Source organism: Geotrypetes seraphini, chromosome 1 (assembly GCF_902459505.1).
Source record: "Geotrypetes seraphini chromosome 1, aGeoSer1.1, whole genome shotgun sequence".
NCBI lineage: Eukaryota > Metazoa > Chordata > Amphibia > Gymnophiona > Dermophiidae > Geotrypetes > Geotrypetes seraphini.
In genome coordinates this window covers 407,567,887-407,580,380 of record NC_047084.1, presented here as the reverse complement: position 1 = coordinate 407,580,380, position 12,494 = coordinate 407,567,887, and the positions used below count along the sequence as shown (strand labels likewise).

The 12,494-nt window shown below is 45.7% G+C and overlaps 1 protein-coding gene across 5 annotated transcripts in view; it reads left to right on the top strand.

Moving 5' to 3' along the window:
- The window catches only part of UBE2U (ubiquitin conjugating enzyme E2 U), a 355,232-nt gene that overhangs the window by 99,445 nt on the left and 243,293 nt on the right, over positions 1–12,494 (top strand). For 2 of the 5 annotated variants that reach the window (XM_033918297.1, XM_033918307.1), the window contains one exon: positions 4,494–4,540. The exons of the other annotated variants lie outside the window; for them this stretch is intronic. In XM_033918297.1, coding sequence (XP_033774188.1) covers positions 4,494–4,540 — 47 coding nt within the window. The remainder of the gene's footprint in view (positions 1–4,493; positions 4,541–12,494) is intronic. 5 annotated transcript variants of the gene reach the window in all.

Below are 12,494 nucleotides of genomic sequence, written 5' to 3'. Positions count from 1 at the left end.
GTCAAGGAGCGAGATTATACATATAGATCCTGTGCTCATGGCACACTTTCTCACATCGATTACATTTTAACTACTAGACAGTCTTTTCTTAATATTGACGAGGCCACCATTTGACCCTCGGTTATTTCGGATCACGCACTGATCTGGGTAGATATCAATGTGGCTTTGGTATCCGACGTCCCGCTCGCTGGCGTTTCCCTAGCTATTTGTTTTCAGATGCACATTTTCGCTCCTTTTTACAGGAGAAGTGGGAAATTTTTTTGGAATTTAATGGTCAGCATCTTCATGAACCAGAATTATTTTGGAATACAGCTAAAGTAGTATTACGGGGGGATTGTATTGCTTATGTCATCACTCACAATAGAAGGTTATCTAGGGGCATTCTTCATTTGGAATGTGATTTGGCAGCTGCAAAGCGCGATTATATTGTTTGCCCGACTCCAGCATCAAAAGAAACTTTATTGTCTATAGAAATGGCTCTTAATTCCCATATACATGAGCGTACGACAAAGATGCTGTTTTACCAGAAATTTAAATATCATCGTTATGGTAATCGTTCAGGAAAATTATTGGCTTACTTGACAAAACGGGCGAGAGAACAGCGGTTTATATTTGGTCTCAAAGCTGAAGTGGGAAATCTGCAACATAAAACGGACCAGATAGCCCATATATTCTTGAAGTATTTTCGAGAATTTTATGAGCGCAGGGACCGGGGAGTGGATACTCTTCTAGGGGATTATTTGGAGGATTCGGGTCTCCCAAGGTTAACTGAATCAGAAGTGGAGATCTTTAATGCGCCCTTTACCCTTAGAGAATTACAGAAGGCAATTCAGATTCAACACAATTATTGTGCCCTAACGACTTTACAGCTGAATTTTACAAGCTGCTGTCCTCTCAGCTTGGACCTCCTTTTCGAGACTATTATGACCATGTTATAGAGGGGGGGAGCTTTCCTGCAGGAGCTAATGAAGCCCTCATATTGCTAATTTTAAAACCGGGCAAGGATGCCACTTCTCCTGACTCATATCGCCCTATATTGCCAAGAACACAGAGTTGCCTGGAGACTAAAACTAAAAAACTATAAAAACCTCACCAAGGAAAAACGCAAAAACTTCTATGCCCTCAAAATCGGAAATGTTACAGCTAACAGTAGTAACCTTTTCAAACTAGTCAACGACCTCTATAATCTTGAGACCCTCACTGACAACCTAGAAGAATCCACATTAGCCGCTAACACCCTAGCAGATTTCTTCAACTCCAAAATACAAAAACAAAGATCTTCGATAACTGCCCCAGCCATTCCCCACGAGTCCTTCCCAACCCTCCCCGACACCGACACATCAAAACCGGACCAAGGGTACAGAACGGACCTAAACTGGAACCATTTCTCACCCATTGACTGGCAAACCTTCAGCAAATACTATAACAAATATACTAACTCCTTTTGCAGACTAGACACCTGCCCCCCAAACGTCATGAAAAGGGCACCGACCCACTTCAAAGCCAATATGTTGGCTTGGGTAAACTTCTTACTATCCACAGGAAATTTCCCTCCTGAGCAAGGTCATATCACAATAACTCCTATTATAAAAAACACTAAAGAACCCTCCAACGCCCCGTCTAATTACAGACCCATCGTGAGCATCCCGCTATTCACCAAAATAGCAGAAGGGGTGGTAAACGCTGAACTCAACACATATCTGGAAAAATTTAATATCCTAAATGAAAACCAATCGGGCTTTCGTTCGGACCACAGCACCGAAACCATCATAGCCTCCCTACTCAATCACCTGTACACACTCTTTAGCCAAGGCTCTAGCGCCCTGATCTTGCAACTTGACCTGAGCAGTGCCTTCGACCTTGTCGACCACACCATCCTCCTTGATTGCCTTGAACACATCGGCATCTCCGGCCAGGTCCTAAACTTGTTCCATGGGTTCCTAAAAAATAGATCATACAGGGTGTTCAAGAACGACTCTTACTCATATAGCTGGGACAACTCCTGTGGTGTCCCACAGGCTTCCCCTCTGTCCCCCACCCTGTTTAACGTCTACCTCGCCTCCCTGGGATACCTCCTCCAAAGCTCCAAGCGCAAATTCTTCATCTACGCAGATGACATTACAATAGTCGTCTCACTAACCAATTTCACCCCAGAGTTGCTCTCCTCACTCTCAAGCTTACTTAATCAGATAGAACTCTGGATGTTATCCTTCAGATTAAAATTAAATCCCGACAAAACTAAATTCTTCCTAGCCACCCCCAATGACAAAATCGAAGACACCACAATTCAAGTGAACGGTTCAGCCTTCCCCCTTGAACAAACCTTAAAAATACTGGGAGTCACGTTAGACAAACATCTATCCCTAGAGAAACACACTGATCTTACAGTCAGGAAAAGCATCTCAGTACTCTGGAAACTCCGCACCATAAAAAAACACTTTCACGACTCCTCTTTCCGACTGCTGGTACAATCCTCCATTCTCAGCATCCTGGACTACTGCAATATTATCTACTTGGGCGCCACAAAAAAAAACCATCAGGAGACTAAAACTAATTCAAAACACCGCTGTCCGCCTTATATTTGGCCTGAATAAATGGGAACACATCACCCCTTTCTATCTCAAACTTCATTGGCTACCGTTTGAATCCAGAGTCATATTCAAGTTTGCTTGCTTCTGCTACAAAACAGTACTCGGTTTATCCCCAACCTACCTCAACCCGCACTTCTACCTGAGTTGCAACACTAAGAACTCTCGCAGAATTCATCTGTTCGCCTTCCCCTCACTAAAACTATGTCACCTCAAAAGGTTCTTCGACAAAACCTTCGCTTTTCAAGCAGCTAAACTGAACCCATGGCTAGCCCAAATGGTGCTCGAGGCCCCCACCTACCTCGACTTCAGAAAGCTACTCAAAACTCACCTTTTCCACAGACACAACCCCTGATACCCTATCCTCTACAATGCACTGAACTCCCCTCTCTACTATGCACTGAAATCCCCTCTCTCTCCTTCTTACTGTAATATCCCTTTCCACTACCCTCAACCTTTTCTTCCCTTCTCCAGCTAACCTTAACGACATCATTCTATGTCAATTGTTCTTTATTGTTGTTATCTGTAAACTCTGATATGTTTATAATTTGATAAATTGCTGTGAACCGCCTAGAACTCTCTGGGTATGGCGGTATACAAGAATAAAGTTATTATTATTATTATTATATAGCTTCTTAATGTTGATATTAAAATTTTAGCAAAAATATTGGCAGATCGCCTGTCTTCTTTCCTTCCCGGACTTACAGGGCCTGCTCAGGTGGGATTTGTGAAGGGTAGACAGGTGGTGCACAATGTCCGGAAGGTGCTTTTGGCCATGGCCCATGCTCAATCTCAAGATATACCTATGTTATTGGTTAGTTTAGATGCGGCTTGAGCTTTTGATCAGGTAGACTGGAAGTATTTGTTTGCGGTTTTGGTATATTTAGGCATTTCTGGCTGGTACACACAGGTGATAAGGACTTTATATAGAGGCCTGGTTGCACGGCTGTTGGTTAATGAGATCATGACTAAAGCGTTTCTGATTGACTGAGGAACCTGACAGGGCTGTCCGTTATTTCCACTCCTTTTTTTACTTTATTTAGAGCCCTTACTACTTACTATAATTAATGATCCGGATGTAGTGGGAATTGCGTTTCCTAGTCAGATGGTTAAGGCACTAGCCTTCGCAGATGACTTGATTTTTACAATGACTCAGCCACAGCGCTCCATTAATCACCTTTTGAACTCTTTAGAAGAGTTCCAATTTTATTCTGGCTTTGCACTTATTATCAAAAATCCACGGTTTTGGCTATTCCCTTTACAATACCAGACATTTGGGAGGGTAACTTTCCGTTCTCTTGGGCCCAGACATTTATCAAGTACTTGGGGATGTGGATACCTAGGGATCTCTCTACCTTATATACTTGCAATTTTGCCTCTTTGCTGGAGGACACTTTACAGCTGCTCCAACTTTGGAAAACTTTTCCTTTATCAGTAGTGGGACGGGTGGTCCTTTACAATATGGTACTTTTCCCAAATTGGTTATACCGATTTCAGGTGCTTCCCCTCCTACTGTCCCCAGCCCATAGGGTTCAACTTACTAGAGGAATTCAATGATACGTTTGGGGGGGGGGGGGTGGAAAACCCCGTAAGACCTTTGTTATGCTTTGCTTTCCTAAAGATAAGGGAAGATATGGATTGTTAAATATTCATTGGTATGCAATGGTCTGCCAAATGAGGCATATCAATGATTGGTTTCGGGGTACCTTTTATTTCTCTGTTACTAACTTAGAATTGTCACTGATATCCCCTTATCATATTAGTTATTTTCTACATGTCACAATACCGACCCTCCGCTCTGCGGTGGCACATTATCCTATATTTGCTCCTGTGAAGCGGACATGACGCTGGGTGTGTTGTTGTCTGAAACTGTCACATAAGATTTCTCCTTTTCTCTCACTTCAGGGAAATGGGGATTTTCTACCGGGACTGCAATCTGTTTCTTTTCAGCGGTAGGTCACCTCTGGTTTACGATATGTTTTCCAACTGTTTACTGAAGGGGGTCAATTGGCTTCCTTTGCTTCTTTGCAACGTACATTTGGACTCTTTGACACGGATGTTTTTGCATATTTACAAGTCAGACATTATGTTTGTTCCCTACCTGCTTGTCATTTAATGGATGCTTGCCAGGAGGCACTTTCAGAAATGTTTAGCTTATCAGCACAATAACTGATTTCTCTCCGTTTTCATCATGTGGGTATTCGAGACTGTCAACCAGGCCCAAATTTTACTATATTAGCCGCTGCTTGGGCAGAGGATCTCCAGTGTGAGCTTTCCATTTGTCAGGTACAGCAAGTGGTGAAAAACCTGAGGAAAGTGTCCACTAATATAATTCACTGGGAATCGCAGCTTAAGTTTGTACTTTGCCTTTATATATCTCCCATGCGAGCCTATCGGATGGGCATCACCCAGATACATTGATGCCCGAAATATACTCAAATGCATACTTCGCTGGGACATATGTTCTGATCCTGCCCTAGTATTCTTCAGTTTGGGCAGCAATTGGGTCACTACACAGTGACAGGGTAGACAGTGGACTCCGACTCCCAGAGCACTATTTGGTTTTTATACTATTGCTTCTCTCAAACCCAAAGGGCTTTCAGCGTTTGTGGCTAGAGTGATGCTACTGGGCAAGAAGGCAATTTTGTCACAATGGTTGACCAGCGAACCCCCGACATACAGTCAGTGGAGATCACTGATGATTATATATGCTTCATTGGAGAGGCGGAATTTTTCAGACTTGGACTCTGGCCCGGGCCGCAGATTCTGTTTGATATGGGAGCGTTTTTGACTGAGTCTTACTCCTCTAGCTAGAAGTCGACTATTAAACTTATAATTTGACTGTGATTTTATTTCCTATCCTCGGGAAATCTCCTTATGTTTTTGTTTGTGTTTGGGGGGATGGGGGGAATGGGGAGGGGTGAGGTTCTTAATTGTGCATAATTGTAAGTGTTCTGTTTGGTTTTGCTGTAAATGTTGCTTGCACACTGAAACTTAATAAATACATTTAAACATAAGAACTAAAAGCAGAGAGGATGCCGGAAGCATAGCTCCCTAAAGCCAGGCAAGAAAAGTGTTTGATCAGTGCAATAAAAAGGTGTCAAGTCCATACTATTAAAAAAAAAACCAAAACAAAAAACAAGAAGGCAATAAGTACTATTTTAATAAAATAATATGTTTGACAAAGGGAGGAGGAAATAAAAGGATTAAATACAATTCATAGACAAATAAAAATGGATGGGTAATGAAACAAGAAGTTGGGAAAGGTTACCCACTTAATTTTCACTTAGCAGTAGAGCACTGTAAAATAATAAAATTTAAATGAATCAGTTAAAAGCATCCTTAAAAAGCCAACTTTTTAGGAGACTTTTAAACTTACTAAGTAATTTTTCTTCTCTTATGTTGATCGGGAGCGAATTCCAAATTTGAAGGCTGTAACAGAAAAAAACCACATCCCTCCTTGAATAAATGAGTTTTAGTGAAGGGACTACTAATAAAGATTTTTCTTCGGATCTTAAAGATTTTGTGGGAATATAGGGTATTAGAAATCTTTCTAAGAATGCAGGAGCTTTGTTTATTAATATTTTGTGTGTGAGTAATGCTATTTTATATGTGATTCTGTGATTTATGGGTAACCAATGCTTTTCCTTTAAATTTTTTTTTCTTTTAGTGATTATTTTTATTGCAGTATTTTAAAGAATTTGCAGTCTACATATTTCTTTTAAGGTAGATCCCTTGTACAGGGCGTTGCAGTAGTCAATTTTTGATATGACTAGCGAATGTATTAGAATATTCAGCGATGATTAACATAAGAACATAAGCATCGCCTCTGCCGAGACAGACCACAGGTTCATCATGCCCAGCAGTCCGCTCCCACGGCGGCCCCCCAGGTCAATGACCTGTAAGTGATCTAATGCTCCAAAGCATTTTGTACTGTATAATAACCCTCTAATTGTACCTTTCAATCCCCTTTTCCTTCAGGAACTCGTCCAATCCCATTTTGAAACCCAAAATCGTACTCTGCTCTACCACCTCTTCTGGAAGTGAATTCCAGGTGTCCACCACTCTGAGTGAAGAAGAACTTCCTAGCATTTGTTCTGAATCTGTGTCTCCCTTCAATTTTTTTGAATTCCCTCTCATTTTTGTTGCCCCCGCCAGTCTGAAGAATCTGTCCCTCTCTACCTTCTCTATACCTGTAATAATCTTGTAAGTTTCTATAATGTCTCCTCTAAGTCTCCGCTTTTCCAGGGAAAAGAGCCCCAGCTCCTCCAGCCTCTCAGCATAAGGAAGGTTCTCCATGCCCTTTATCATTTTTGTTGCTCTTCTCTAGACCCTCTCGAGTGTTACCATATTCTTTTTAAGGTACGGCGACCAGTATTGAACGCAGTACTCCAGATGCGGTCGCACCATTACAGCGGTAGGATAACCTCCTTGGTTCTGGTAGTGATACCTTTTTTGATAATGCCCAACATTCTGTTCGCCTTTTTTGAGGCCGCTGCGCATTGTGCCGCTGGTTTCATTGTTTTATCCACCAAAACCCCCAAGTCCTTTTCTAGGTTGCCTTCCCCCAATATCATCCCCCCCACAGTGGCGTACCTAGCATATGTGACAGCCGGGGCCCATCATTTTTTGGCACCACCCCCCCATCTGTACGAAAAACATGATTTTTAGTAACAGTCCACACGTCACACATGAGTACCTAGGAAAAGGCAACATCTTACATATGCAGTGAGCAGTACAACATCAATACACCCACTGTAAAACTAAACAAGCCAGACTAGTACAGATCAATCCTACACCGTCAATCCTAACAGAAAACCATGTCTTTCGAACACATAGAAAACACCTTCGCCTAGTATGGTATATGTAATCACAAACTAACCGCTCCTCCTTTTACAAAACTGTAGTGTGAATTTTAACCACAGTGGTAACAGCTCTGATGCTCATAGAATTCTGGGCATCAGAGCTGCTACCACCACGGCTGGCGCTAAAAAATGCTCCACAGTTTTGTAAAAGGGGGGATAAAATAGAAATACATAGACAAAGGTTAAATTGAACCAGAAAGAAGCTGGACTCTGCATACAATGCAACACCACAGAAACAGTGACACATGTCTCCTAAAGCAACAAATAAATAGAAAATTTTTTTCTACCTTTGTCTTCTCTGGTTTCTGCATTCCTCATCTTCTTGTTACTCTCTTCCTTCCATCCACTGTCTGCCATCTCTCTGCCCCTATATGGCATCTTCTCTCCTTCAATGCCCCTTCCAGAAACTGTATGCCTCCCCCTTCCATCTCTCCTTTCACCCCCATTGGTCTGGCATCTCTCTCCTCTCCTTCCCTCTCCCACACCTCTCTTCTGCAATCCCTTTCTTCCCTCATTTTCCTTTTCAGTTTATTTTCTGCATCTATCTAGATTACGTTCTTACTACCCTCTCATCAATTTCCTTTTTTACTGTCTACCTACAGCTCGCCACCTCTTTCCCTCACCCCCTCCAGTATTTCCCTAACTCAACCCTTTTCCCCCATCATGTGCCCTCCTTTTATTTATCCCCTCCTTCCATCATCTGCCCTCTTCTCTCTCCCCACTTCCATCATCTACCCCTTCTCTCTCTTTCCCCCCACTTCCATCATCTGCCCTCTTCTCTCTCCCCAGTTCCATCATCTGCCCCTTCTCCCCACTTCTATCATCTACCCCTTCTCTCTCTTTCCCCTCACTTCCATCAGCATCTGCCCCCTCTCGTTCCCTACAACCCAATTCCATGCAGTATCGTTCCCTCTTATGTCTCTTTCCCTGAAATTCCTTCAGCATCTGCCCCTTTCTCTCTCTCCACCATGCATCCATACCACCCTGACCCCTTTTGTCACCCTTCAACATGATTTCATATCACCCTGACCCCCCTTTGTCACCCTTCAGCGTGATTCCATATCACCCAGACCCCCCTTTGTCACCCTTCAGTGTGATTTCATATCACCCAGACCCCCCCTTTGTCACCCTTCAGCGTGATTCCATATCACCCTGACCCCCCTTTGTCACCCTTCAGCGTGATTCCATATCACCCTGACCCCCCTTTGTCACCCTTCAGCGTGATTCCATATCACCCTGAGCCCCCTTTCTCACCCTTCAGCGTGATTCCATATCACCCTGACCCCCCTTTGTCACCCTTCAGCGTGATTCCATATCACCCTGAGCCCCCTTTCTCACCCTTCAGCGTGATTCCATATCACCCTAACCCTTCTTTGTCACCCTTCAGCGGGATTCCATATCACCCTGACCCCCCTTTGTCACCCTTCAGCGGGATTCAATATCACCCTGACCCCCCTTTGTCACCCTTCAGCGTGTTTCCATAGCACCCTGACCCCCCTTTGTCGCCCTTTACCATGTTTCCATAGCACCCTGACCCCCCCTTTGTCACCCTTTACCATGTTTCCATAGCACCCTGACCCCCCTTTGTCACCCTCCACACCCTTTCATGCCACCCTGACCTCCTTTCTTTCTCCATCCCAAAGGTCCCGGCAGCGGAGAGGAGCGCTGAAATCACCAGAGTCGGAGGAGGAGGCGGACGGGACGCGCTGGTAACTCCGCCCACCCTCCCCGACGTCACAGCAGATCTCCCCCCCCATAAAAGGGCTCGAGCCAACGAGGAGTCCTCAGCACTAGACCAGCCAGGCAAGCACGTGGGAGAGGCGAGAGGGTGCTTGCAGGGAGAGAGGGCAGGCAGGCTGATCTAGCAGAGAGAGAGGAAGGAGGCACATAGCAGCGCGAGAGGAGCTGAGTGCATGCAGAAAGGCGGAGGAAGGGGCGGAGAGCGTGCAGGGAGGCGGAGAAAGGGGCGGAGAGTCACAGAGAGGAGGTGAAGGCGGAGAAAGGGAGCGGAGAGCATACAGAAGCGGAGGAGACAGAGAAAGGGGAGAAAAAAGCAGCGGAGGACTGTAAAAGTGACGGAGGAGGCAAAGCAGGGCAGCGGAGAGGAGCGCTGAAATCACCAGAGTCGGAGGAGGAGGCGGACGGGACGCGCTGGTAACTCCGCCCACCCTCCCCGACGTCACAGCAGATCTCCCCCCCATAAAAGGGCTCGAGCCAACGGCGCGCGGCCGTTCGGCGCGCGGCGAAGGCGAGCGGCAAAGGCGCTCGCCTTAGCGAGAGCGCCTTTGCGAAGGGCCTCAAGAAGGGCATCAAGGAAGGGCTATCAATTTCAGCTGTTCTCTAAAATCCTACAACTAGCCAATTTACCAATCAGCGTCAGTCTTTCTTCAATCTTTCCCTCTTCCAGGTCTTTCAAATTTCAACTCTCTACTCCTACCTAACTAACAAGCACACTTAACAGGTGGACCACACCAACCACTCTATCTATCCACTAACCACATATCTATAAAAAAAAAAAAGGACACAAACTTCCAGGACATGGGAGACTTCGTTCACCAGGCGCTACAAACCCAAGCAGATACCGACAGCATGGAAGAAATGTGGTCAACTTTGAAAACCACCATACAGGAAGCAACAAACCGCTATGTTAAATCAGTAAGCAAACGGAGTAGGAACAACAAGCCACAGTGGTTCTCTATGGAGATCTCAGACCTCATCAAAGAGAAGAAAAAAGCATTCATCTCTTACAAACAATCAGGGACACAGGACTCCAGAATAGATTATCTGACCAAATCAAGAGCCGTCAAAGCGGCAGTTAGAGAGGCCAAATTCCGCATGGAGGAGTCTCTAGCAAAGAATATCCAGAAGGGAGATAAATCCTTCTTCAGGTATATTAGTGACAGGAAAAAGAACTCGGGTGGGATAGTACGACTCAGAAAACCAGACGGAGACCATGTGGAGACAGACTCGGAAAAGGCCCAACTGTTAAATGAATACTTCTGTTCAGTCTTCACCCGCGAGGTGCCGGGAATCGGCCCTCAACCACATACAAGGATTAAATCAGTAGACCTGTTTAGTAATTTCAAATTTACACCCAGCAGCGTCTACTGCGAGCTGTCAAAAATCAAGGTCAACAAGGCAATGGGGCCTGATAACCTACACCCTAGGATACTCAGGGAGTTGGGAGATGTCTTGGCGGAACCACTATCCGCGCTCTTTAATCTCTCCCTTAGTACAGGTAACGTCCCGATGGACTGGAAGACGGCTAACGTCATTCCACTACACAAGAAAGGCTCCAGGGTGGAGATGGCAAACTACAGACCAGTGAGTCTCACTTCAATAGTGAGCAAACTAATGGGAAACCCTAATCAAACACCAAATGGATAGGATCATGGACGAGGAGAATCTGCGGGATCCCCGCCAACATGGATTTACTAAGGGGAGATCGTGCCAATCCAACCTGATCGGCTTCTTTGACTGGGTGACGAGGAAGCTGGATGTTGGTGAGTCCCTGGACATCGTCTACCTGGATTTCAGCAAAGCATTTGATAGCGTGCCACACCGCAGGTTGCTGAACAAGATGAGTTCTTTAGGTTTGGGCGACATTTTAACCAAATGGGTTGGGAACTGGCTTGGAGGTAGGCTTCAGAGGGTGATGGTGAATGGCACTCCCTCCGAGATGTCGGAGGTGATAAGTGGAGTGCCACAGGGCTCCGTCCTGGGCCCGATCTTGTTCAACATCTATATAAGAGACCTGACAGAAGGGCTTCGAGGTAAAATAACATTGTTTGCCGATGATGCCAAACTGCAATGTAGTGAGCAAAAGCACAACAGACAAAAAAGCAATGGCAGACGATATGGTGCATGACTTACTTCTGCTGGAGCACTGGTCTAGGTCCTGGCAACTCAGTTTCAATGCCAAAAAATGCAAAGTCATGCACCTGGGAAGCCAGAATCCATGCAAGATCTACACCCTAAATGGCGAGATCCTGACAAGAACTGTAGCAGAAAGAGACTTGGGAGTGATTGTCAGGGAAGACATTAAGTCGGCAAACCAAGTGGAGCAAGCTTCATCCAAAGCAAGGCAAATCATAGGTTGCATACGCAGGAGTTTCATCAGCCGTAAACCTGAAGTCATTATGCCACTGTATAGATCCATGGTGAGACCGCACCTGGAGTACTGTGTGCAATTCTGGAGGCCGCATTTCCGCAAGGATGTGCTGAGACTGGAGTCGGTCCAGAGGATGGCCACCAGGATGGTCTCGGGACTCAGGGAGCTCCCGTACGAGGAGCGGTTGGGGAATTTGCAGCTCTACTCACTCGAGGAGCGTTGAGAGAGGGGAGATATGATCGAGACATTCAAATATCTCACGGGCCGCATCAAGGTGGAAGAAGACATCTTCTTCTTCAAGGGTCCCGCAGCAACAAGGGGGCATTCGTGGAAAATCAGGGGCGGGAAACTGCACAGTGACACTAGGAAGTTCTTCTTCACTGAAAGGGTGGTTGATCGCTGGAATAGTCTTCCACTTCGGGTTATTGAGGCCACCAGTGTGGCGGATTTTAAGGCCAGATGGGATAGACATGTGGGATCTATCCGCAAAGATAGATAGCGAGGATCACTGGAGTGGGCAGACTTGATGGGCCGTGGCCCTTATCTGCCGTCTATTTCTATGTTTCTATGTTTCTATGTCCCGCGATGACTGCTTCTGCTCCGATGGAAGAGGTAAGTGACGTTTGAGGGGGCTGGGCCGGCAGACGCAGTTAGTTGCGGCAAGATCCCGCGATGACTGTGGCTGCCGGTCCCTCCCCCTCCCAACGTCACTTACCTCTTCCCAGTTTTCGTGGGACCTACTTCACTTCAGCGCGGCTGCCGACTCTTGGAGCGTGCACACGGGGCGGACCGCCCCCCCCTACTCCCCCCTTGGTACGCCACTGCCCCCCCATTGTGTAGTTGTACATCGGGTTTCCTTTCCCTATGTGCATGACTTTACATTTCTCTACATTGAAGCTCATCAGCCATTTATTTGCCCACTCACTCAGT